The 26,892-nt window shown below is 45.2% G+C and overlaps 1 protein-coding gene across 1 annotated transcript in view; it reads left to right on the top strand.

The window, feature by feature from the left end:
• The window catches only part of NEO1 (neogenin 1), a 740,505-nt gene that overhangs the window by 208,476 nt on the left and 505,137 nt on the right, over positions 1 to 26,892 (top strand). Inside the window, 1 exon segment of the mRNA XM_030191504.1 lies at positions 4,315 to 4,632. Coding sequence (XP_030047364.1) covers positions 4,315 to 4,632 — 318 coding nt within the window.

Here is a 26,892-nt window from a genome sequence, read left to right as displayed (position 1 = left end):
CCTGATACTGTTTGTTCATCTTTTGGACTGAATTTTTCTATGGGGTGGCTGCCCATCTCTACCTGTAGTGCTCAGTCCCATCTTTCAGGGTTGGGAACAGCTGGAGCCATGGTGGCTGTATCTGGAAGGTTGCCTCTTGTCTTGAGTGTTGTGTTTCAAGGCTGACTTGAGTTCCATTTTGCATGTTTAGCTGGCTTACTCTGTTGTAGTGCAGGTCCTTCTCTGAAGGTGCAGCACAGCTCCATCTCTTACTGTAGAGAGCAGCTTCATCTCCTGATATAGTGCAATAATCTAGCTCTGGAAGTAGACAAACCAGACCAGACCAGACTAATGGGATGCAGCAAAGCAGTGCCCATTAAGGGTGGGACTCCAGAGAGACCTATATAAGGTGGTCAGACCTTGATAGCACAAAGTCTTAGCCCAGGAAAACTGAGACACTAAATGCAGAGATGGAACAGTGATGAACTATGCATAGAGATTAGGTAGTGCCCTCCAGATAGAAAACAGAGTTGCAATTCAAAGACAGATTAAGCTGCTCTCCACAGTCAAAGGCAGACCTGTGCTTAACAACTAACACAGAGAGCCATGCTCTACAGAAAGAATCAGAAGTCCATGCCAAAACAAGGCCAAATTTGGCAGTCTGAAAAGAAGCAGTGCTCTCAACCTTCAAAGATGGAGTACTCTCCATAGATAGAAACGGAGCTGGTCTCAAGAGCCAGAATTAAACTGTATTCCCTATCCAGGGATACATCTGTGCAGCACAACCAAAGATCGAGCTGTGTTCTACCTCTAGAGAAACAGATCATACCCACTTCCACTGTCTATGGAGCTTATCTAATTCTATGTGCACCTTTGGTCTGCCTATGCCTTAAGTGATTTGTATCTAAATGCCTGTCAGTGGAGTTCAGGTTAGTCTCTACACATTCTGTACTACTTTGTCTTGGGTTGGGCCGCTGTGGGCTCCCGCCCCTTTTTTTGTTTTTTGGATGAAGGGCACTTCTGCCTCAGTTGGATGGACACAGTTCCATCTCTGCATTTAGTGTCTCAGTTTTCCTGGGCTAAGACTTTGTGCTATCAAGGTTTGACCACCTTATATAGGTCTCTCTGGAGTCCCACCCTTAATGGGCACTGCTTTGCTGCATCCCATTAGTCTGGTCTGGTCTGGTTTGTCAACAAGGAAGGAAAGTCTTATCTGATGATTTTCTTTCCTTTAGTTCTACCAGACCAGTCCGGACTCTCACCTGACTCTCTTCTTTAGTTTTTCTTTGACATGCAATTTCTTTCTCATTGTCTATTGCGGGAGCTTTCCATTTTCTTTTCATGTATTTGTATTCCGATGGAGTATATGCCTCCTTTCTTTATGGTTGTTTTGATGAGACAAATAATCTTGAGTTCTCAATCATGACTGGCAGTATGGTCGGACGCACCACTGCTTGGCTTATTGAAATACTGATCATTCTGGGCTGCACAATACTCTTAATGGGTGAATCACAATAACTATTTTTTGTCAGTCTCCTTCCGCTGGTTGATAAACATAACCCTTAGTCTGAACTGGTCTGGGTAGGACTGAAGGAAAGAAAATTATCAGGCAAGACACAACTTGAGCAGAAGAGGGAAGACAGAGAAGGGGGCAATGATCATATTCTCCCAGTTAATCGAAACCGCATTGTGTTAAAAAAAAAAAAAAAAAGAATTAAGCAAGTAGAAGATCTAGCATTCTAAGTAGACCCCTGTTGTATTTACTCCCTCATTTATATAGTGAAGTTGCTCCTGAGGCTTATTTCTGTGCAGAATTCAGTGTGCTGTACCTAGATTTTTTGGCCACACATACCAATCATTGCACAGCCTCAGAAACTGCAAACATCTATTTATTTATTTATTAGGATTTATTTACCGCCTTTTTGAAGGAATTCACTCAAGGCGGTGTACAGTAAGACTAGATCAAGCATGAGCAATAGGCAATTACAGCAGTCAAAATATTCAAATAATACAAAGTATGGTGTAGTATACTACTTATAATGTCAACACAATATGTAATAGAACATAATTGATAATAAAGGGTAAAGCAAAGATGGAACATATAGATAGATAAGAGAGTAAGAAGAGTTAGAAAGTAAGTGAATGATTTAGAGAAAGTTGCACATGAGGTCAGAGAGATGATTAAATATTATCTCAGCTAGCGTAGGAGTGGATAAACATGTCCTGCTGTAGTATGTGTAGCCCAAGTCACTCCTTGGGCTACACATACTACACTTTAGTTGCTTCTTCCATTAAAGGCCTAGTTGAACAGCCAAGCTTTCACCTGCAGCCAAGCTTTCACCTGCTTCCTGATCATCTAATCTTCCAAGGGTCTACAACTCCCCAAAGCTTGAAAATTGCATCCTAGTTGTTCCTAATATTTTTCTTTTTTTTTTTTTTTTGGGGGGGGGGGGGGGGGGGAGGGACAGAGAAATAAAACACCAAACCTTAAAATGAAGTATCTTTTGTGTTAATCCTAGTGAAAAAACATAATTGAGAAGCTATGATTTGCTGCCTTGCATATAAACTACTTTCCTCTGTATCTGATAGGGCAGAAATATTGCTACTTTTTTTTAAAGCTGCTTGTTGAAGTCTCTTGAAAAATGTAGTGTTAGCTAGCTTTATTAAAATGTATTAGTGTGTAACTGGGTGTTACCAGCACTGGCAGCGAGAGAGAGTTGACATGATACAGGAAGCTATAGCTGTTGCTATGACTGAAAGCCTCAAGAGGCTGTTTAGCAGCTCTTACACTTAGTTTAGCTATACTGTTGAGCAGCACCTGCTGCCACAATAATTACTTCTATAAATGGTATGATCTACACTCTTTTTTACAAAAGGGGATGGATGTATGTATGTAAGCATAAAATTTCTTTTGAAACATATTTTTGTTATATGAACTTTACCTTTTGGAATTTCTCGGATTATTTTAGGCCTCACTATAGGGTTGGAAGTGCAACCCCCCCCCCCCCCCCCCCCTCCTCCAAAAGGCTCACCACACCTTTGTTCCTGCAGATTATATCAGGCAAGGCCTGGATGACTTTTGTCTAGACTGATATTATAAAGTAGGAGTTGCCCTACTGGGTCAGACCCTAGTATTTGTTTTTCTAACAGTGACCAATCCAGGCCATAAGTACCTGGCAGGATACCAAAATGTGTCAAGATTCCATACTACTTGTTCTCATGGGTAAGCAGTGGATTTTCTCAAGTCTTTCTTAGTTTTATGGATTTTTCTTCCCCTTTCCCTCACCACTGTCCCCACTCCCGGACCAGCATCTCTTTTCCCCACTATACACCCCCTTGCAGGGTTCAGCATTCCCCTTCCCCTCTCTGCCGCCCCTCCCCGGACCAGCATATTCCTTTCCCCTCTGTAACTCTCTAGCCCCCATGGGTGCAGCATTTCATCTCCCCATCCCACTTCAGATCAAGCATCCCATCTCCTGTCCAGTATCTCTCCCCTGCCTCTTTCCTTTGCTCTACCTGGCTGCTCCAAAGGTACTTGGCACCACCACGGAACCTTTCAGTGCTGATGTGTCCTGTCCTCCCCTGACAGGAAATACATCAGGGAGGGTAATGCGCAGTGCCTCTACCTAAAAGTCCTATGCTGGCACTGAGTACCATGGGAGCGGCTGGGAAGGGGTAGGCCGATAGCAGATAGGGGAAAAAAGATGATATCTCTCTACCACCGTAGTAGTGATAGGGCCCAAATGTTGCCTCTCTAGTGGCAGGGCTGGCACTGCAGGAGCGGGGCTTGAACTTTAACTAGTTGAAAACTATAAGTTAGGCACGTATCTCCAGCATTGAGATGAGAGCGTTTACACCAGCTCTATGGCAGGTGTAAGTGCTCACACCTAATCTCATACTTGTGTATAAACCTGGTTTTGCTAGTATTCTATAAAGCACTGTTTCCCAAGTCTGGTCCTGGAGTACCCCTTGCCAGTCAGTTTTTTAGGATATCCATAATGAATATGCATGAAAGTGATTTGCATATAATGGAAGCATTGTATGCAAATCAAGTTCATGCATATTCATTGTGGATATCCTGAAAACCTCTAGGACCAGACTTGGGAAACACTGCTATAAAGGAAAGCTCCATAGAAATTGCCCTAAATATGCAGAAATGTCGGTTTGGTTTGCCCCCATCTTTGTTCACCCCAGATACTTCTGTCTAGAGAGGCTACTGACTGGTACCTTGAATAAAGATTTCAAAATGCCACAATTCATGTTAATATTGTTTTATATTTTTATAAATGTATTTATTGTACCATTCTTTTTGGTTTTGTTTTATTTTTTTGACAGGGTCCAGTGGGAGAACATTCACTCCATTTTATTTCTTGATGGAACCCACTGACACACTTTCAGTTCGAGGATCCTCTGTTACTTTGAACTGTTCAGCATATTCAGAACATATTCCAAAAATTGAGTGGAAGAAAGATGGAACTTTTCTTAACTTAGTATCCGATGACCGTCGTCAACTGTTACCAGATGGATCTTTATTGATAAATAGTGTGGTGCATTCCAAACACAATAAACCTGATGAAGGATGTTATCAATGTGTAGCAACTGTAGAGAGCCTAGGAACCATAGTGAGCAGAACGGCAAAGCTCACAGTAGCAGGTGAGTCCTTTAAAGTCTTTTATGCAAATTTGTCATGGAATCATATGGAATCACATTTTGAAAATGTTTTCCCCACACTTTCTGAAGTAGATAAAACAAGTTCTCTTAAAATATTTTTTGTTGCTCTTCCATTCTTTAGCTAAATCTGACAACTAGAATTTTCTAGTTAGCAAACAGTGTGGCCAGAATTCATGTACACACATAGTCTGATCCTTTTATGTGGAGAAAATTGGGGTTAGATAGGGTGTTCTGATTCTGGTAATATCCAGTGAAACTGGCCTATTTTAAAACTGCTAGACATGAAAACATGAATAATCAAAGCTCCAGATCAAATTAATGGCACATTGGATATGAAAGTACAACTTATACAGAAGAGGGTGAGAGTAGAGGAAGCAGAATACATGGCAGAAGGGTGTTAAAATGTCACCTTTTTGTTAGGTTCCATTTGTTGTTATTACGTGAATCTATTTTTTCTAAGAATAAATATAGTGTTCTGCAAACGGTTCATGTGCATACATAATTATATGCTTTGTGCATGCAGGAACAGTAAGTAAAAATTCTAAATAAACCAAAACAAGTTAAAGAAAAAAAAAGGCTTTTAAATATATATATTTTTATTTCTCTAATGATCTGATGCCAGCCTTTCTGACCTTTTTTTCTTTCACTAATAAATAGCTCTGGGGTAGTGAATTCATCCCAGGTAGTACAACTGCCATTTCCCCTTGCCGCTGTTGGTTGCAAATACTATTCAGATGTTGTATCTATTAAATAATGGTGTGACAGAGCAGAAACCTAGAAAAACAAGCGGTTATTTCTTTTATTTGTCTAGGTACTGCAAATTCCTAAAGATATTAAAAAAAAAAAAAAAAAAAAAGAAACCAATTGGGTGATGGAAGTTATTTTTATGAAACAGCAGTACTATTGTGAGAAATTTTTCAAATTACATTTTCTAAAAAATGTTAAATGCCACTTATTTATATAGTGAAATGTATTTTATTGTCATCAACAAATAAGACAGTTATCCAAAAGCAATACAACTGTATAACAGATAACAACTGTAAGTATTCACCACAACGATGACAAGAATTTATAACATAAGCCACCCCCACACCTCTCCCAGAAAACCTTTAAATGCCACTTATTTTTATTTTAAGGGTCGACAAATACTTTTTAATCATTTTATATTAATAACCTGCCATTTCTTAAAAATTTCAGGAAGTGCAAGGAAATATTGTAAGCTGACTTTTAGTGTATAGTATATGCCTGGGGGAATTTGTGCAACTTTATATTGCAGAATTACCTCTGGGTGCAGAATTTACCTTGTCCTATACAGAGTTTGCTTTGAGGTGGGCCTATGCCCCCCCTAACGTTTCTTCTTCTGTCCAGCCTAAGCCCCATATTTTTCCCCCCAAATCCAGCATCTGTTTCCTCTCTGTCCCCGCTCCCCCCCCCCCCCCCCACACTCATGCCAACCACTGCTGCTTTGCTAAGTGAGCAGTAGCAGTGGCAAAGCAAGCTGCAGCCACGTAGGACCGGACTCTCCATACATGCGGCTACTGGCTGTGCCCCAGAACAGGAAGTGCAGGATTGTCAGCTGCATGTATGAAGAGATACCAGCACCACTGAGTTAGGGGTTGTATGGGGGTGGGAATAACAAGAGGGTAAGAGGATGGGTGAGAGTGAAGATGAACTGGTGGAGATAGGGGTAGGGGGATATATTTATGTGCGAGGGGGAGGAAGAACTTGGGACAACATAGGCAAGGGAATGTATGTGGAAGGGGAGATGAGAGAGAGGAGACAGGGTGGAAGACAGGTATATGTGTGTGTGGGGAGGGGGATGGGGACAATCTTTGGCTAACCAAAAGGCTCTCTGCATTCACATTGCTTAATCTTACCAAAGATTTATAGCCAGTGAGGAGAGAGCATTAACAGTACAAGGCACTTCTCTCCAGCCTCTTGTCAGCTCTGATGGTGTTCACAAATATTTTGGTCACGATTTGTTTTCTGAGCACATCACATTCACATTATAATTTTTTAAGGAGCTTTCTAGTTATTTGTAAAGTAAAAAATAGATGTCACAGAACTAGAAAATATAAAAAGAAGAGTGACACAAAATGATAAAGGGGATTGAATGGCGGCCTTATGTAGAAAAGCTTAACAATTAGGGTTCTGTTTAGAGAAGAAACCATTAAGCAAATGGAATGTTATAAATTATTAAGAAAGAATGGAAAACAAAATTGACAATGCTATAATGCCCTTGTATTGCTCCAAGTTGCTCTGGTCACAATATCTAAAAAAAAAGGATATAGTGGAATTAAAACTAAAAGGTATAGAAAAGGGCGACAAAAATCATAAAGGGGGTGAGATGACTTCCCTGTGAGAAAAGGCTAAAGCAGCTATGACTCTTCATCTTGGAGAAAAGATGGCTGAAGGGGGATATGATAGAGGTCTAAAATACTGAATGGAGTTGAATGGGTATGTGAATCTCTTGTTTACCCTTTCCCAAAATACTCGGACTAGGGGGCATGCAATGAAGCTGCTAAGTAATAAATTTAAAACAAACTGGAGAAAATGTCTTCAATCAACATGTAATTAAACGCTGGAATTTGTTGCCAGTGAATGTGGTATAAGCAGTTAGGTTAGCAGTGTTTAAAAAAGGGTTGGATAATTTTCTAAAATAGAAGTCCATAAGCAATTGTTTAGATGGACTTTGGAAAATCCACTGCTTATTTCTGGGATAGTAGGGTTGTACCAAATTTTCGTATTTGAATTGATTCGGCCTCAAATAGCGCCCCAAATACATTATTTGTATTCAGCTGAATAGTGATTTAAATTTGAATACAAATAATCCTGTGCTCTACTGTGCTAATTTGTAGTGAAATAAACACTTTATCTCTGATTTCATGTTAGTTCTGTTATTATTTTTTCCTTGTCATCAAGCAGATGAATCCATTACGAGTGGGTTGTGTCCATCAACCAATAGGGGGAGATAGAGAGCACTGAAAAACCATAGTGCCTCATGGCCAGCAAGCTCCATCTGCCTCTTCAGTATTCTCTATCTCCCCAGCAGGGTGGTTGCAGCTTGTTCAAGCTCCTTCAGAAAATCTGCCTGGGGTGGCTCCTGTGCTTTTGCCAGTTGTAGCAGGGGTGTTGTGGCTGATGGTGCCCACTTTAAAGGCAAATAGGTTAGCCCTTTCCCTGCCTTACCCGGCCCCCGATGTGGAAGTAGACAAATAGGCAAGCCCTGTCCCTGTCTTTGCCCACACTGTAGATGCAGGCACATAGGTTCACCCTTTCCCTGCCTTTCCCACGCTACTGATCCTCTGGAGTTGGAAATTTGCCTCTTTCGCTGTTGCCTCAAACTTTCCTCATAGCGTAAAAAACAAAAAAAAGTTGTGTTGCGCTTTGGCGCTGCGATCCCAGAAAAGAGGTTTTCTTCTGATTGTGCAGCGTGACCAGAGCTCGGAGACTCGGTCTGGTGAGGTAAGAGCATTTTGTAGGTCCGCCGGGGAGGGCCCACGTTCGGGACGATTTTGGCGCAAATCCACCATTTTGAATTTCCGCCGTTTTCGGCGATGGCAGCTGAGAAAGTAAAGCGTTGTTCCGTTTGTGGCAAGCACAAATCTGCAGTGGGGCTCTGTAAGGCATGCTTTTCAGACGGTAGAGCCGGCCCGAGCATGGCGAGCGATGTTCCTTCCCACTCCGTGGAGCTGGCAGCGGGCGCCATATTGGAACAGCATGGCGCGACCCCCGCTGAGGCGGAGGGGTTTGAATTTGGAGGGGTGCCTCGTGTAGAGGCTAATAAAAGAGCTGTTTCCCCCGGACTGGAACCAGGAGGCCAGGGTGAGCCATTTTCCCCTGAATTTGTTTTATTGCTGCATAATGCATACATGTTAAAAAAAAAGCTCTTCCGCAGGGGTCATATACGGCCCTGCTTTCTGTATCCCCTCCAGTGGAGTCTGGCCTTGGATTACCGTCAGGCGCGTTTTCCCCTGACAGATGGCTGCAAGTCAAGCGCAGAAGGGTGGATTCCCCTTAGAGAGTGGTGCACCCCCTTCTCCCCCCCCCCCCCCCCCCCCCCGTGGTCGGGATGTGAGGATTCTGAGGGGTCTGGCAGGCCTTCGTGGTCTGGAGAGCCAGAAGAAGGTGCAGGATTGCCACCGGATCCAGATGATCCTTCCGCTGTGAGGATTTTCCACCTCGATGAGCTGCCAGCGCTTATTACTGATGCCTTGCAGGTCCTCTCTATAGAAGACCCTGGGAGTACTGAGACCTCCTCCGGTAATCCGAGGATGGCAAGTACTAAGAAGCCTGCTCGAGCCTTTCCTTTGCATGACTCCATCCAAGAGCTTATCACGGCTCAATGGGCTGACCCCGAGGGGCCTTTGAAAGTCGCCAGGGCTATGGGGCAATTATACCCTCTAAGTGAGGAGCATTTGACGCACCTAGCAGTGCCTAAAGTGGATGCCCTAGGCACGGCTGTGACAAAGAAAACTACCCTCCCAGTGGAAGGAGGAGTTGCCCTGAAGGACATGCAGGACCGTCGCCTGGAGGCAGCTATGAAACGGTCCTTTGAAATTTCAGGCCTATCCTTACGGGCGTCTGCATGCAGCTGCTACTCTGCCCGAGCCTGCCTCGCTTGGTTACAGCCCGGAGATGGAGCGGAGCCCCTTACGGAGGTGGCACCGCGGATGGAGTCGGCCTTGTCGTTTTTGGCTGACACCCTTTATGATCTGGTCAGAGCTTCGGCTAAACAGATGGCTGTAGCGGTGGCGGCTCGCCGTCTTCTGTGGCTACGGCATTGGGCAGCTGACATGGCCTCTAAGCAAAGGTTGGTGAAGTTGCCCTTTTAAGGCCTTCTCCTGTTTGGTGAGGAGTTGGAGAAAATTGTGAAAGGCCTGGGGGATACCAAACCTCAGCGCTTACCCGAGGATAGGCCGCAGCCTTCTTCCAAGGGTCAGGCGGTTTCCTCCTCTTACAGACCTTGCTTCCGTGAAGCTCGAATGTACCGCCCGGGGTGTTCTGCTGGGTTCACTTCGCGTGCCCGTTTTCAGCAGAGGAGCTCCTTTCGCTCGGACAAACGTTCCACAGCAGCAGGCTCAAGACCTGGAGTTCAAGGGCGACTCTCTCAATGATGGTGCACCGGCCCCCTCCTCGATTCCTGTGATAGGAGGACGACTTTCCCTCTTTCTCGAGGAGTGGGCCAAGATTACCTCAGATCAGTGGGTCTTGGACCTGATCAGAGAAGGCTACAGAATAGAATTCAATGCCCCGATAAGAGACGTGTTTGTAGAGTCCCAATGCGCTTCTGCCGCCAAATGGGCGGCGGTAGAGGAGACCTTGAAAGGCTTGATTCACATTGAGGCGGTTTCCCCCGTGCCTCCCGCCGAATGCGGCTCTGGCCGTTACTCCATTTACTTCTTGGTGCCGCGAAAAGGAGGGTCTTTTAGGCCTATCCTGGACTTAAAACAAGTCAACAAGTCTCTGAACGTGCGGCATTTTCACATGGAAACCCTGCGTTCCGTCACAGCGGCAGTACAGCCAGGAGAGTTTCTTACGTCTCTGGACCTGAAAGAAGCTTACTTGCACATACCAATTTGGCCCACGCACCAGAGGTTTCTGCGTTTTGTAGTGATAGGAAAATATTTCCAGTTTCGGGCCTTGCCTTTTGGCCTCGCCACAGCTCCCCGAACCTTTTCCAAGGTAATGGTGGTAGTAGCTGCTTTTCTCAGGCGAGAGGGTATCCGGGTTCACCTGTACCTAGACGACTGGCTCATCAGAGCAGACTCTGCAGAAGAGAGTCATCAGGTTACAGCCAGAGTGGTCTCAGTACTGCAATCTCTGGGCTGGGTCGTCAATATAGCCAATGGTCACCTGACCCCCTCTCAATCTCTAGAATATTTGGGGATCCTGTTCGACACAGCCTCTGGGATGGTCTTCCTTCCCGAGCAAAGGCGGTGCAAGCTTCAGAACCAGGTCCGTCTGCTCCTGAGGATTCCGCGCCCGCGAGCTTGGGACATAGTCCAGCTGTTGGGGTCGATGACGGCCACTTTGGAAGTGTTAACTTGGGCGAGTGCGCACCTGAGACCTTTGCAGTGCTCCCTGCTTCAACGGTGGTCTCCAGTATCTCAGGATTATCAATGCAGACTCACGTGGCTCCCTGCGGCCCGGCTCAGTATGGAGTGGCGAGGAATGCCACTAGTGCTCCCCGATTGGTGCCTGGTGGTGACAGATACCAGCCTGAAGGGCTGGGGTGCATATTGCCGGAGAAGTCATGCCCGTCTTTGGACACCCCCTCGATTTTCCAAGCGCTTCTGGCCTTTCAATTGACCCTGGAAGGATTGGCTGTCAGAGTTCTGTCGGACAACACGACAGCAGTGGCCTACATAAATCGCCAAGGAGGCACTCAGTGCATAGCACTAGCAGCACAGGCCGCGCAGATTTGCCACTGGGCCGAGCTTCATCTGCAGTTTCTGTCAGCAGCTCATATTGCAGGTCAGAGCAACGTGCAAGCCGATTATCTGAGCAGGAATCAAATCGACCCAGCAGAATGGGAACTTGCAGATGAAGTATTCCTGCAGATATGTACCAAATGGGGAAAGCCCACAATGGATCTTATGGCATCAAGCACAAATGCCAAAGTCCCGTGCTTCTACAGCAGACGGAGAGATCCTCGCTCGGCAGGGTTGGATGCCTTGGTTCAACCCTGGCCTCAGGGCCTCCTGTATGTGTTCCCTCCGTGGCCCTTGTTAGGGTGAGTACTCCTGCGGATTCGGCTCCATCAAGGAGAGGTGGTTCTCATTGCCCCGGATTGGCCCAGGAGGCCATGGTATGCGGACCTCCGGCGGATGCTGGTAGAGGATCCCCTGCTGTTACCTCTGGTACAGAACCTGTTACCACAGGGCCCGGTGACCATGGAGGACACCTGCCGCTTTGGTCTTACGGCATGGCTATTGAGAGGGTGCAATTGAGAGACCAGGGCTATTCCACTAAAATCATTTCCACTCTCCTACAGGCCCGCAAGCGTTCCACTTCCATGGCTTATGCCAGGATTTGGCCCCAATTTGAGGCTTGGTGTGCTTCTAAAGCGATCACACCCATGCGGGCTTCTGTCTCGCCGATACTTGACTTTTTGCAGGATGGTTTACAAAAAGGCTTGGCCTATAATTCCCTGCATGTTCAAGTGGCAGCCTTAGCATGTTTTCGAGGGAAGGTCGCTGGCCTCTCTCTGGCTGCTTGCCCGGATGTGACACGGTTTCTTAGAGGGGTGCTTCGGCTCCGTCCTCCCGTGCGGGCTCCGTGTCCAGCTTGGAACCTGGGGTTAGTTTTAAAGGCCCTTCAGTGTTCGTCCTTGGAGCCGCTTAGGCGAGCTTCGGAGAAGGATGTGACCTTGAAGACGGTCTTTTTAGTGGCAGTGACATCGGCGAGACGGGTATCTGAGCTCCTGGCGCTGTCCTGTCGAGACCCATTTCTGCAATTCTCAGAGTCCGGAGTAATGGTACGTACGGTGCCTTCCTTCATGCCTAAGGTGGTTTCAGCGTTTCACCTAAACCAGCCTATTTTCCTGCCCTCCTCTTCTAAAGAGGAGTTTCCAGAAGCCTATGGGCAGTTTCACCTTCTGGATGTGCGAAGGGCTCTGTTGCAATATCTGCGCATGCCAAATGCCTTCAGGACCTCTGACCATCTTTTTGTTCTTTTGTCGGGTCCGCGCAGAGGGTGTCCAGCGTCTAAGGCCACTATAGCTCGTTGGCTCAAAGAAGCTATTTTTTCAGCATTTCTGCTATCTGGCCGGCCTCCGGCTGAATCCTTTAAGGCACATTCCACAAGAGCGATTTCCTCTTCTTGGGCTGAAACTGGAGCACTCTCTCTTCAAGAGATATGTAGTGCAGCTACTTGGGCTTCTAAGCTCTCGTTTGCCCGACATTACAGGCTGGATGTGGCTGCTAGGAGGGATGCGCATTTTGGAGCACAAGTGCTGGCGTGTGGTGTGGCTTGTTCCCACCCTATCTAGGGATTGCTTTGATACATTCCACTCGTAATGGATTCATCTGCTTGATGACAAGGAAGGGAAAATTAGGTTCTTACCTTCGTAATTTTCTTTCCTTTAGTCATAGCAGATGAATCCATGAGCCCTCCCTCAGGGGTTCATTATGCGATTCATGTTACTTGTATGTTCAGTTTTTCCTGTAGATATGTTCCCTCATTGGGAGGAGTTGGAAAACAGTCTTCAGGATTACTGTTCAGTTACAGGAGGATGAGTCCATTCCCTCCTTTGACTTGTAGCTCCAGTTTTGGGGCGTTCATCCGCTGTGAGGAAAGTTCATGTTATTATGCTTTGCGGTGTAACACTGCTTTGGAAGCTTCAAATACTGAAGAGGCAGATGGAGCTAGTTGGCCATGAGGCACTATGGTTTTTCAGTGCTCTCTGTCTCCCCCTGCTGGTTGATGGACACAACCCACTCGTAATGGATTCATCTGCTATGACTAAAGGAAAGAAAATTACCAAGGTAAGAACCTAATTTTCCCTTATGCTAAAACTGAACGCCCATTATTTGTATTCAGCCGAATAGTAGAATATGCAGCTTCTAATAAGCAGCATAAAATCTGAACCTTGCAGGTACTTGTGACCTGGATTGACCACTATTGGAAATGGGATACTGGACTTGATGGACCTTAGGTCTATCCCAGTATGGCAATGCGTTTGCTTCAGGTTGATTAAAACTTAATATAGTGCCCTGGAGTTATACTTTCAGATCGGTTTACATGATAAAATGTAAAGTCAAGGATAGGAAATTTGGGAAATTAAGAAATATGAAAGTGAAAAAAATAAGGAACTCCGATAGTTTAGGAGAAGTTTTTAAAAAATGTTAAAATGCTAAATATGCTGTAATAAACAGGATATCTAATCTAATGTTGACACTTTTTTATTCTACTTTATCGAGGTGGCTCATAGCAGATCATGATCAAGATACAGACAAAAGAGAGAATTCCCCTGGTAACAATATATTTCCATTATGGTTATCACAATTCATACTGAGTCTAGATACCTGTCAAAGAAAGCCTTTAACTATTCTCTTAAAAGTATGGTAAAAAATGATATTGCGGATATTACTACAATTCATTCCTCAAAGCTGGGCCTCAAAATTCTCGGGTAGTCAATTTCCAATAATTTGATATTGCTGGAATACATAATTTAACTTCCTAAGAAGAGTGCAACACCCTAGAAAGGGAATAAAACACAAATTATATCTTGAAGAGATTCATGAGCTAAACCATATAGAATATTAAAGATGAGCGTCATTAATTTAAAATGTTTGCCAGCCTTCACTGGTAACCAATGTAATTCGATGAGCAGTGGGGTAGCCAAGGCCCCCAGTACATCCAAAATATATAATAACTAAGAACAATAGGTGTGTTTGAATAAATGTTTTTGAAGAGTGGAACAAAATTCATGGAAGAAGGTAATTAGACAAAGTTGAGGAGGTACAGAATTCCAAAGGTTTGGGCCAATGACATTGAAAATTTGGAATGAGTGAAATTGATGCATATTTGACATAAAGCCCTGCAGGCTTTCCAAATAAAAGAACTCAATATCCCCTTATAAAAAGTTTCCTCTTTCATAGATATCTAAAGGGGCAACATCTATAATGGGTATAACACTTTGGAGAATATCACTATCTTAACCTGAGCCACCTGCCCTAAAAAAGGAAGCAGCAGGTCCTGGCATCGACAATAAAGAACTTTTATAGCCTCCATTATATCCTGGATATTTTTGCGATAGACTACTAATAGTACACAAAATTCACTTTGGGCTCGTTTTACGAGGCGTACAGAGACGGGCTTTGGTCCTCAGGGTGACGGTGCCAGGATCCCACCCACTCTAAGGATTGCTTTTATACATCCCACAGGTTCTGGAATAATGTGAAGCTGCAAATAGAAGAAGAAATTAGGTCTTAGCTGATCATTTTCTTTCCATTATTTCTTCCCACTATTCCAGAGGCCCACCCAAGGTTTCTGAGATGTTTAGTCGGTACGAAATAGTGGTCCAAATAATGACTGTCACCTTGCGTGGTGCGTCATGCATATCTCTTGTTCTCTGCAAGTTGTTCAGAGGTGAGAGGTCCAAGCATGTTTGATCATGTGGTTAGTATTAGGTTAGCGAGTTGTTTAAGGTTGTCGTGTTTATTCTGAGTAATATCCTTACTGGTTGTTTATTGTTTATTAACATTTGCTATACCGCTATTAGCTAACTTGCAGATCATAGTGGTTAACAATCTAAAAATCAAACAAAAAGGATAAACTGAAAACAACTACAATTCATGGAAGGAAAGAGGATGACACATTCAGAGTTCTTCAAATAACAGGAAACTGAGCAGTAGGAGCAACTGTGGCAAAGGCGAAGAGTTTTCTTAAGCAGAGTCAAAAGCTTGGTAAAACAGCCAGGTCTTATATAGCAGATTTAAATTTCTTAAAGTTCAGCCTGGATAGAAAGAGGTAGAGAATTCCAGATGGAGTGGGCTGCAAAAAAGAAGGCACGGTGTCTAATGGATTCTAATTGGGCTGACCTGATACTAAGGAGGCACAATGATCATTCACAGAATGGAGCAGTCTAACTGGGGAATATGGGATGGTGAGGTTGGATAGATAGATAGGAAGGCCAATTCTGAGGGCCTTAAAAGCAAGCACGAGAGTTTTAAAAATTATTCATTTCTCAACAGGCAACCATTGTAAATACTATGTAAATACTGAGGAGCTGGACTGGATTCCAAGAGAGATGTCTCAGCTCAATTTTCAGTTTTCTATCTCCACCTGCTGGTTGATGGACACAACTATCTCACAGTTTCTGGAATACTGAGAATGAGTAATTGAATGAAAATTATCAGTTAAGACCTAATTTTTCCTTATGGGTGGCGGATGTTTGGAACAGCCTTCCAGTAGAGACAGACACTATCTGAATTCAAGAAAGCATGGGACAATCACAAAGGATCTCTGAGGGAGAGAACGAGCTTGTAGACCTTAGTAGTTGATGTGGATGGGCAGATTGGATAGGCTGTATAGTCTTTATCTGCCTTCATTTTCTAAATTTCTGTGTATCTTTGAGTAAGAGAAACATCAGATATATTTTATCATATGGTTATATTTTGTGGTGGATATATTCATGATTCTTTTTCCTGTTCTTTAATACCACTGTGCATTCTGTGCATTAGAACTCTGTGCTAAAGCGTAGCACAGGGTTTTCTAACATGTGTTAAAAAAATTGTACCCAATGCAATAACCAAATAATATGCTCTCACCTGTTGGCACACATTTTTGCTTGTCGGATGCATGAGCATTTGCATCTGCACTAACACTTTGTGCACTGCTATGGCTGTGCACAAAGAATTTTATTGCTAGCATTGCATGTGCTGGAATACTATTCTGTGCGATTTTTGCAGTACCAATATTTATGCACAGAACTTAAGTACATAGGATCTCTAAAGGAGAGGAAGGGATAGTAGATGGTATGCGTAGATGGACTGGATAGCCATATGGTCTTTTTGTGCCTTTATCTTCTGTGCTTTTATATAGAGTAGCTCTCTAGAAGAGGCACAGATGTATTCTCATGTATCTTCAAGTGCCAATACAATTTTTGCAGTATACCAGTAGTCCTGCCCTTTACTGTTTGTTCTAGGACACCATCCTCTCATGATCTCATTCTTGTCTTTTTTTTTTTTTTTTTACACTTCTTCAAGGAAGGCAGAAAAAAAAAGTTACAGATCCCATATGCTGATAGTAAAGAGAAGAAAGTCATGAAATCCACATTAACTCTGACCACAGAAGCATGACCTAATTCTTCCTCAGGGCTAGAAAACTGTTTGCTTGGCTTCAGGTCTTCTGCACACTTCTCTGCATCTTCCTTGAATAGCTAATTAATATCTTGATTACTGTAAGACTTAAAGGAGCTATATGCTGATGTCTACCAGAGTGTGTGCACAGTTAGCTCTTACACAAAACTTGTTTTAATATAGGACACCTATGGTAGCACACACAGTTGTGAAATTAGCTCACATGAAAACCAAGAGGGTATTACAGACATTTTTAATTTTTTTATTCATCATCAATTTTGATATTAGTATCACAGTGACATCATTGCAATAATCAGAAATTCCGTATAACAGTATCACATTGCAAGCAGAAAATAAATCTACTTAATATTCAACCACAGTAGAAAGATTCAAAATTACATACAAATTATGATGAAGCTAAGAGGAAATAGGCTTAGGAGGAATCTAAGAAAGTATTCATTCACGGAAAGGATGGAAGTGTGGAATGGTCTCCAGGTGGAGGTCGTGGAGACGAGGACTGTGTCAGAATTTAAGAAAGCCCTTGATTTAATTCTTTGGTTATGCATTTAATAGAGTGGTTGAATTTGTTTGATATGATCCCTTTCTGTTACTGACACACTACAGTAATTGTTTTCCCTTGGAGGAGTATTCTAGTGGTTAGTGCAGCGGACTTTGATTCTGGGGAACTGGGTTCGATTCCCACTGCAGCTGCTTGTGACTGTGGGCAAGTCACTTAACCTTCCATTGCCCCAGGTACAAAATAAGTACCTGTATATACGTAAACCGCTTTGAATGTAGTTGCAAAATACCACAGAAAGACGGTATATCAAGTCCCATTTCCCTTGCCTTCATAGCTTGACACAGAGCTAAATCTAAACCCAGAATTGGACTATGGCATTGCCTTGCTTGCATACCTCTGTGTCTGATTTGCTAATTTGACAATTCTATTCATTTTATACTACAAGAACCACCTACTGTCTCCCTCTAGTAGTTATTACCTCACAGTTTAGCAATCAGAATACCAAATTAGTGCAAAGTAAACTGACATTTCAGGACAGCTGGCTATAATTGGCTATTAAATTTAGAAGATAATTACAAGATTACTAAAATTTTGTATTACTAGCCAGTTATTTAACTGAAGCTTTTGGGGGGAGTTCACTAGTATTGGCAAATGCCAGTATTTAACAAGCAGCACACCAGTTGTCAACAGAAGAATTAACTTAAAAGTTGTCAAGGCATAAGTGTGTGAAACATATGCCCCATTTATCACCTGTTTGTGCAGATACAGATAAGCTTAAACTTAGTGTCAAAAGCCAGTGTGGTAAAGTGCTGATTGGCTCTTTTGTGTGCATTATGTCCTTTGTATGTTCTCTGTTGCATAAGAGGAAGAGGGTTGACACAAACTGCCATGGCTTTATCCATTTATAAGTATGCCCAAGGGCAGTGCCTGACATATAAAGGTCTTGTGTTATTGATCTCTGGAGCTTGACTCTACTCTGTGTTTCAGGACTATTAGCTGTATACAGGCCACTGATTCTCAGTAGCTGACTTGTAAGAGGGGAGGCATGCTGGTCTGCAGGTTTATATACCCTTTGTGTAGACTGTAGAACAAGAATAGTAGGCATTATAACTCATTATGCTGTACAGATGACAAAATACTGTAGCATGTTGTAACTAATGGGCAGATGATCAGAAGTAAACGCGGGTGCTAGAGGCTTTTAGCACCATACTAGCACCCAAGTTTGCTACCACCCCATGATCAGAGCTCCCGAGCACATGATCGTGCTCACAGACTCGGACCGCAAATAGCATGGAAATTTATGCTAAACAGTCAATGATCAGTGGGCAGCGCACCAAACATTGGTGCACTGTCCCCAGCAAACCCTATGCCAGCTCGGAGCTGACGTTAGGGTTTGCAGACCATTGGGGAGGAATGGTGAGCCGTGTCCAGCATGCATTTGCATGTTAGCAGGCCACCCATTCCCCCCAAAGGAACCTCCCTACAGGAACCCCAATCCCTCCACCTTAAGCCATTGACACGGGGACTGGAGGTCCCCTCGACCCCCCTGATACAATTTCACGGGGAGCTAGAGATCCGGTGGAACTCAGCCCCCTAACACCCTTTGCACCGTAATATAAAAGCCCTGGTGGCCCAGTGGGCCGCAAACACAAATCCCCCAACCTGGTGGTCTTAGCGGCCCCCTTCCTTGCCCCTCCTGTACCTGAAGTGACCAGAGGAGGGAGTAGTACACTCCTTCCTCTTCCAGCGCCATCTTGAAAATGGCAGTTTCCGGCCCTGCCCAGTGCATCCTGGGATGTGCTGGGTGGTGCTTCATAGAGAACTTGTATCGGGGGGGGGGGGGGGGTTGGGGGCAGTGGTGGTCCGCCAGACCTTCAGCCCCTTTATTGCTGGTGGGGGTTTGGGGGGGGGGCACTAGGCCTCCATGTCCTTGCTTTGCATGGGTCTGGGGGTCCCACAGACATCCAGCCCCTATGTTTGACAGGTCTGGAGACAGCCTTAACCTGTCAAACAAGTGTTGGAGGATTGAGCATGAGCGCGTGCTCAGGCACAATCCTCCCACATATTTACCCTATGATCAGAGATAATTAGTGTGCTTAAATTTGCATGCTATTATCTCTGATGATAGGGGCAGTAGAGCCTTGTGCTGTTCCAGCGCTATTTTTTAGAGTGCTGTTTGGAACAGCTTGGGGCTTTTGATCATCTGCACATAATTTCTCTTATACAGTGAAGAACTGTTTCTGTGGCATTGTACATTTCAAAAATTTTTTAAATCCATTGTGTGGTTTATATGTATGCAATAGTAGCAAGTAATTATTGCATTTAACTGGCCAAAAACACTCCATTGCTAAGAGCTATTCCATCAAGAGTGATTTCAAATCTTTTGGGGGTAGGATTGCATCTACCAAGAAGTCTATGCTGTCTGAAGGATTTGCACTAGGGTGTTCACAGGAATAGGAATTTCCATTACATTACTTCCCACTATTCTAGGACATGTGGGTAATTATGTCCATCGACCAGCAGGTGGAGATAGAAAACTCAGAACTGAGCTGTCCCATATATATACTCAGTCTGCTAACCCAGTTCTCCAGTATTTTCTATCTCCAGCAGGTGATAGACATTCTTCTCTGGTTCTGAGGCCCTGCTCTTCGCGCAGTTGGTCAACTGGTCTCCCAGTCGAGCTTAGCAGGGAATGGCCTAGTGGGAGTCTTATCTGGTGGTACCAAATCCCTCTCTCTGGTCCCTGTGGAACCCTGCACTCTCTGCCATCCCCTTTGTTCTCTGATGCTGCTTGACAACCTTTAAGGCTGGAAAAAAAAGAAACAAGAGGGCCGCCAGATAGCACTTAGAACAGGCTATTGTCATCACAGCAGCTCCCTGAGACACTGTGCAGGCTATGCAGGACTGTGCTCATGTGCAGCTCCAGGACAGCCCATTGGTCGGCAAGGTGAGAGGTGTCTCAGCAGTGAGAGTGGGCTGGGAGGGGGCCCTGTCAAGCCTCTTATGACTTGGTTAACTGCAAAGTCTCAATATTTTGAAGTATAACCTTGGCACACCAGAGCACAACTGAAGTCTCTTTATTTTCTGAAGTTTCCTTTATTGAATAAAACACAGATAATTTACTCAGTCAAATGTTCAGAAGTGTGGCCCCCAGGGCACAGAGACTCCGTAATTCTGAGAGCTGTATCAGTGGTTAGAGGTAAAAATCTGAAGAGAGGCAGCTTTATTGCAGAGGTGAGAAATAGTTGAAGAGATAGAAGTATCTCAGAGCTGGGTGACTGGAGAGTGCAATATCTCATTAGGAAGATATATTCAAGGTAAAAAACCAAGTTTGTTCCAGGGAATTTTAGCAGGACAAGTGCTCTCTGAAGCAAGGTGGAGAATGCTTCAATGGCGAGGGAGAGGGAGAGGCTAAGAAGGGCTCACACAGACCCAGGGAGGAGGGGGTAAATAGACCAATGGGGACAGAGCCTTTCATGGGGTTGCAAGGGGTGGTCCTAGAGGACAGCCTTCGATTGGAGAGAAAGGTCGTACCTGGCTGGCCTCTCAGGACAGAGATAGTAAGAATGACCAGGAAATGATAGCAGGTAGACAAAGGAGCCAAGCTTGGCTGAGAAAGAGAGGAGGTCTGGGCAGCCGCACAACCAGTGGTAACAGTTCTTATACAGACAAGTGTGGCTGCATTGCCTGTGAACTACATTACACACAATGCATTGCTCACGTATCTTTGCAGTGAGAACTGCAGCAATGAAAATCCTTAGAAGTGAGAATAACAGTAAAAGCATTAAACATATTTTAGGATCACATTATAAACTAAACCAAGGCTGTCAGAGGACAGAACAGGCCCTGCCTTAGAACTGTGGTTGAGGAGCATTCATGGCTGGGTTTCCATGTGTATGGTTAAACAAAAAAAGGTGCATGGTTGACATTTCTGGTGGTCATTGCAAAGGTCAGCAGTTTCCGCTTGCGTGGTGCTTGGTACAATGGTGATGTCCTTCCTGGTCTCCCCTTCGATGTTGGATTGCTGGTTTCTGTTTGCTACAAACAAAAATGCTGCATAAGCGCTTTTGGCATCGGCGGGGGAGTTCTCTGACAGACGAGCACCATGGAGGTAGGGTGCGGCCTCCTTCTGGTGCTCCTCAGTTTGCTCCTGGCCTGGCGGATTTTGGAGTGCCAGTTGAGCGGCCACTCCTTCCTATGATGGCGGTTCCCCTGCCTTTGGCAGTGCACAGTTGCACTGGGGTCTGTCCAGGTGGTGCTGAGTCCCTGCCCTATTTCCTGCCTTCCTCTTGTCTGAACTGGGTGGGTGCACCTTGGGAGAGGGGGGGGGGCGATGTGCTGCTAGTTTTCTTCTAGCAAATTAAAACAAAAATACCCACAGGATAGCTGGGCGGGCTGCATCACTTGGCTCTTTCAGGCTCTCTTTCTGGGTTCATTGGGGTCTGGCGGCATTCTTAGAGTTGCGGGCTGCAGGACCCTCTGGCCCCTAGGTAGGCAGCATGCCTTCCTCCTCGGGCCACTGCAGGCGCCTCCTTAGGTTTCGGGCTGCGGTTGTAGTCCTAGGGCTCTGGCCTTTTGTGGCTTTGTCCCTGTTGCATCTTCTCCTTAGGCATGGCACGTTTCGGTACGTGAAGCTTCAGGGATCCTTTTTTTTTCTTTGTTGCAAGGGTCCCGGTCCGTTAGGCTCTTTTCTTCAGGGCTACGTTTGTACCCTTGGGGCAGTTTGCTCTTGAGGGTCTTAGTTCTCCAACTGTCTTCTCTCTCATGTATTGCAGACACCTACTGGACATCTCTGGCATGGCAGTCTCTTTTTCGGAGTGGCAGGCACCGTCTAGGTTTCACGGCTATGGCGGCCTCCTCTCTTTAGGGTTGTGAGTGCTTTTTGGGCTTTGCGGCCTCGGCAGACTCCTCTCTGCAGAGTTGCAGTTGCCTCTGTGGCTTCACTGCTACTGCAGTCACCTCGCTTCTGGGGGACAAATATCTCCTGGACCCCTCAGCCTCGTCAGTCTCCTCTTTGTGGAGTTACAGATGCCTACAGGGTTTCATAGCTGTGACAGTCTCCTCTTCGGAGATGCAAACATCTTGTGGGCTTCACAGTGGCAGAAGTCTTCTCTGTGGAGTTGCAGATGCCTCATGGGCTTCCAGGCTGTGGCAGTCTCCTCTTTGGAGCTGCAGATGCCTCCCTGGGCTCCACAGCTATGGCAGTCTCCCCTTTGGAGTGGCAGATACCTCCTGGGCTTCACAGTTATGGTGATCTTCTCCTTGGAGTTGTAGACGCTTCCTGGACTTCCTTTCTGTGACAATCTCCTTCTTTTGGTGTTGGCTGATACCTCCAGTGCTTCACAACTATGGCTGTCTCCTCTTCAGAGTTGTGGATGCCTCCTGGGTTTCCCAGTTACGGCGATCTCCTCCAGAGTTGTAAACGTTTCCTGGGCTTCAAGGCTATAGCAGTCTTCTTTTCAGAGTGGCAGATGCCTCCAGGGTATCATGGCTGTGGTAGTCTCCTCTTTGGAGTTGCACGCTTCCTGGGCTCCATAGCTGTGGCAGTCTTCTCTTTGGAGTTGCAGATGCCTCCTGGGCTTCAGTGCTACTGCAGTGTCCTCTCTTTCTAGTAGCAGTCACCTTCTGATCTTGACAGCTGTAGCAGTCTCCCCTCTTCAGGGTTGCTGAGGCCTCTGGCCTTCACAGTCCAGGCAGTCTCCTCTCTTCGGGGTTGCAGATGCCTCCTGGGCTTCCAGCCACGGTAGTCTGTTCTCTTCAGAGCAGTAGTCACCTCCTGGGTCTCTCAGCTATGGTGGATGTTCCCATTGGGGTTGCAGGTTGCTCTGGTTTTCCTGGGCCTCGGCAGTCTCTGTTCCTGGAGTCCAGTGGTTCACTTCTCCAGAGGTTGCCTCTTGAGGGCTGTCTCAGCTGTGGGGTCCTTGCTTTTTGTAGTCTTGTCTCTTGAGTGGTGGTTTTCTCATGTGGGTCTCCGCTCCCGTGGTCTGTTGTGGATGACTCCCTAGTTGCTGTGTTTCAGTGGTCTCCTGTCTTGAGGGTTTAGGGATTGATTTTTGTGGTATCTGCTCTTCTGCATTGATGCTGTTGGTGGTTTGTACTTCAGCGACAGTAGTTTGCAGCTGTTGCAGCAGTCTGCTCTCTCTGGAGGGGCAGACGTCTGGTGGCTGGAGTTTCGGTCAGCTTCTGCTATCTTTGGACTTGGGACCCTTTCAGGTGAAGCTGGCTCATGCCGCTGCAGTGGCCAGAGTGTTGGCCTTCTGTCGGCACATGGGGTGTGAGGTTCCTCTCAGTTGTGCGGCGCTTGTTGAATTTGGACCTGTATGAAACTCGGCGGTCTCCGTCCTAGGTTCTGGGCCTGTGGGCAGGTCCTGGGGTCCAGGTCTGTGGCCATGGAGGTGGTTCCCTGGGAGAGGGCGTATCCACGTCTATGATGGTTCTCCTTTCTTTGTTGGGGTTTCCCAAACTTTCTGATTTTTAGCTGGCGGTGCCCTTTTAGTTGGTCTGCCGGTTAGGACGTGTACTGGAGTTTGTTCCCGCAGACACTGTCCCATAGGGTTCCATCTCCCTTTAAACTTGCCTTGTTGCTATAGGGTCCCCCGATGCAGGTGTTCTCCGCCAGGGTGGCAGTGGTGACCCCCAGCTGCATGCAGGGCGTGTGTGTGTTGCACTCCGCTGATGTTAGGGGCCAGGCTGCTTCTGTCCTGGGCAGTGGAGCCCCTCTATTTGTCGGAGGCACACTTTGAGGGGGCCTTATACGAGGTGGTGGACTTCCTTGGCGATCCATCCTTTGGTCAGGCATGGGGAGTTGTCTGCCGCGGTCCTTCAGCTCCTGGTGGGTCACTAGGGGGTTCCCAAGCTCCTTCTCTTGGCACTCAGGGTGCATGCCAAGGTTCCACAATTTTTTCCGTTGCTGGCAGGAGCAGGGGCTCTAGGTCTGGCTGTGCCTTTTCAGCAGGGGCTGGATGTTGGACTCCTGTTTATCTTTCCTTTTTCCTGTTATAGGCCATCCATAGTGGCTCATCACGGATGGATGTGTGGTCTGATCTCCACAATCTGACCTCACCAGCTTTGGTATGCAGATGGTCCGTTTGTTTGGTGGTGGTCCACCTTGTCTTCTGCTGGTTCGGGGCTTGCTTTGGTAGGGCCTGCTCATCTTGGCAGATTCATTTCCTGAGTCTTGTGGACTGGCCCTTGGTAGGGCTTGGTTGGATATGAGGGGTATAGAGCCCTGACCTTGGGGTCAGGTTGCATTCCTTTGGACTGTATGTTGTGTGTTCAACTCCCACATTTAGGAGCTCCAAGTCCATTTCGGCCCTTCTGCTGCAGGCCGTGGGCACTCACCTTCCTCTGTATTTGCCCATGTGTTGCATAAGTCTGGGGGCTGGAGCACGGTGCAAGATTTGGTTCCATGTTTCTCCTCTTCCTTGGTTTCCATTCAGAGGTAGTCCCTTCTTGAAGGGGGTGGGTCATCGTCAGCCCCTTTCGGGCTTCGTGTTCAATGTGGTCTTTTACCCTGTACTGTGGACTCTGCCACTCCCATCCTTTGGACATCTCCGGAAGGCTAGCGTGGGGGTTTGCTGTTTGCAGACAGTGTTTTTGGGGTGTCTTGCCTTTGTGCACTGGAGTATGGAGTTCTAGGCACTGCAGTGCCAATGCCTCTTCCTCATTTGTCAGGGTCTGGGGTATCAGTTCAGTTTGGACTATACCTCTCTTTCAGCCCGGGTTGGCTCCAGTGTATCCCCTGATGTTTTGCCGGGGGGTGGGGGGAACGGACAGACGGACTGCGTTTTGCCTTTCTGAGGCTTCTGGGCATCAGTCAGTCATTTTTCTTTCTTTCCTTCTAATGTTTGGTTTGTTCATTGAACCCTTTTTTGGGGCGACAGAGATTGGTTCTTATGGCGTCCTTGGTTCATTGCTATTTGGTTGGTAGCATCGCTCTGTTTGGCTTTCTTTGTGTCGGATGGCATCCTCCTGGGCGGCTGTGCCTCATTGACCTAGCGTCTATTTGCAGGGCAGTGACAGGGTTGTTGCATACGTTTGCTGGGCTTCTCAGGTGGATATTGGGGACCTTCAGAGGGGGCTTTCAGGATGTCTGTTGTTCGGGCGGCAGAGTCTGGGTTTCACCCTGTTTAGGGATTACTTTTGTATATCCCACATATCCTGGAGTAGTGGGAAGTAACGTTAATAGAAGGAGAAATTAGGACTTACCTGATAATTTTCTTTCCACTAGTTCTTCACACTGTTCCAGTAACCCACCCAGGGACTTCTTTCTGACTTGTGCACAGGTTGTTAATCTCTTGTCTCTCTCTTGGAGAACTCTGGAAACCTTCTAGAAGTCTGGTTGTTTGGTCCTTTAAAGTTGTTGTAGAGGTTTTTTGGTGGTATTCTGTCTTTATGTTTAGGTAAATGTTGGAGAACTGGGTCTGGCTGACCGAATTAATGTGGGACAGCTCAGTTCTGAGTTTTCTGTCTCCACTTTCTAGTCGATTGACTTAACTATCCACACGTCCTGGAATAGTGTGAATAACTAATAGAAAATTATCAGGTAAGTCCTAATTTCTCCATGGACTTGAACTATAATACTGCTAAACTATAATACTAAGTGTTCTATGAAATTTTTTTCTCAACTTTTTGGCTATAGGTTTAGCTACCTGATATATCTAGTCTCTAGACTTTATTGCTTAATTTTGAATCTGTATTGTGGTGTACTTCTCTGTCTTCTAACCCAGACCCCCCAAAAAGAGAATATCTATCTATCTATCTATCTATCTATCTATCTATCTATCTATCTATCTATCTATCTATCTATCTATCTATCTATCTATCTATCTATCTATCTATCTATCTATCTATCTATCTATCTATCTATCTATCTATCTATCTATCTATCTATCTATCTATCTATCTATGCCTTTCTGCCTTGCTCTGATTAGTAGAGAGTATAGGCTTTTCAAACTGTGTCTTGTCCTTCACCGTGCTAACTGTTGGTGTAGTATTCTTGGCTACTATACTATGGGATTAGCTCTGCCAGGTTTATTTTCCATTGTCAGTCCTAGGTAAAATAGCTTTAGTCTTACAGTTGGTTCATTTACCTTGATGAAACTGCTATAACTCTTGGGAATATTTAGATTTAAAGGAGAAAAATGATTTTCTAGCTGAATTTGATTGTTGTATCAAACTGAATTAGATTGTTTAATGAAACTGTGTCATTACTTGCCTCTCCTAGAGAACTTTTTGATAGAGGATTTGGCTGACTCACTAGGAGGTAATCACCAGCACAGCAGAAGGAGGGGAGCTAGTGTCTGCATATGGAAACACAGACTGCTTGAAGCATTCTATGTGCTGGACCTGAACCATAATACTGTTATGTGTTTTATGATATTTTATTCTTAATTTCTCAACTTTGTTGCTACAGGCTCTGCAAGGTTTATTTTCCATTGCCAAGCGTAGATAAAGAGAGTCGTTTTAATCTTCAACTGGTCTAATTTGTCATTAAAGATTACAGTAAAGAAGCTGCAATATTTATTGGGATCCTGTAGTTTTAATTTTATTTATTTATTTATTGCATTTGTATCCCACATTTTTCCACCTCTTGGCAGGCTCAATGTGGCTTACAATACATCATGAATGGTGGAAATATGTTATAAAATAGACATTTAGTGTTACAAAAGAATCTTGGGTAACATGATAATGAAAAAAAAGAAGAAAAACATGATAGTAATAAAACAAGCAGATATTATAAGACCGTTCTGAATGTATGTGGAGGAGTGATGTAAGTTCACATTTGTTGATCTATGTGGTACACCTTATTAAAGAGATGGGTCTTCAGTAGTTTGCGGAAGTTGGTTAGATCGTGAATCGTCCTTAAGTTGCGCGGCAGTGCGTTCCATAATTGTGTGCTCAAGTAGGTAAAGT

This window comes from Microcaecilia unicolor, chromosome 1 (assembly GCF_901765095.1).
Source record: "Microcaecilia unicolor chromosome 1, aMicUni1.1, whole genome shotgun sequence".
Lineage (NCBI taxonomy): Eukaryota > Metazoa > Chordata > Amphibia > Gymnophiona > Siphonopidae > Microcaecilia > Microcaecilia unicolor.
The sequence above is the reverse complement of the archived record's forward strand: the minus strand, read 5'-3'. Positions and strand labels throughout refer to the sequence as shown.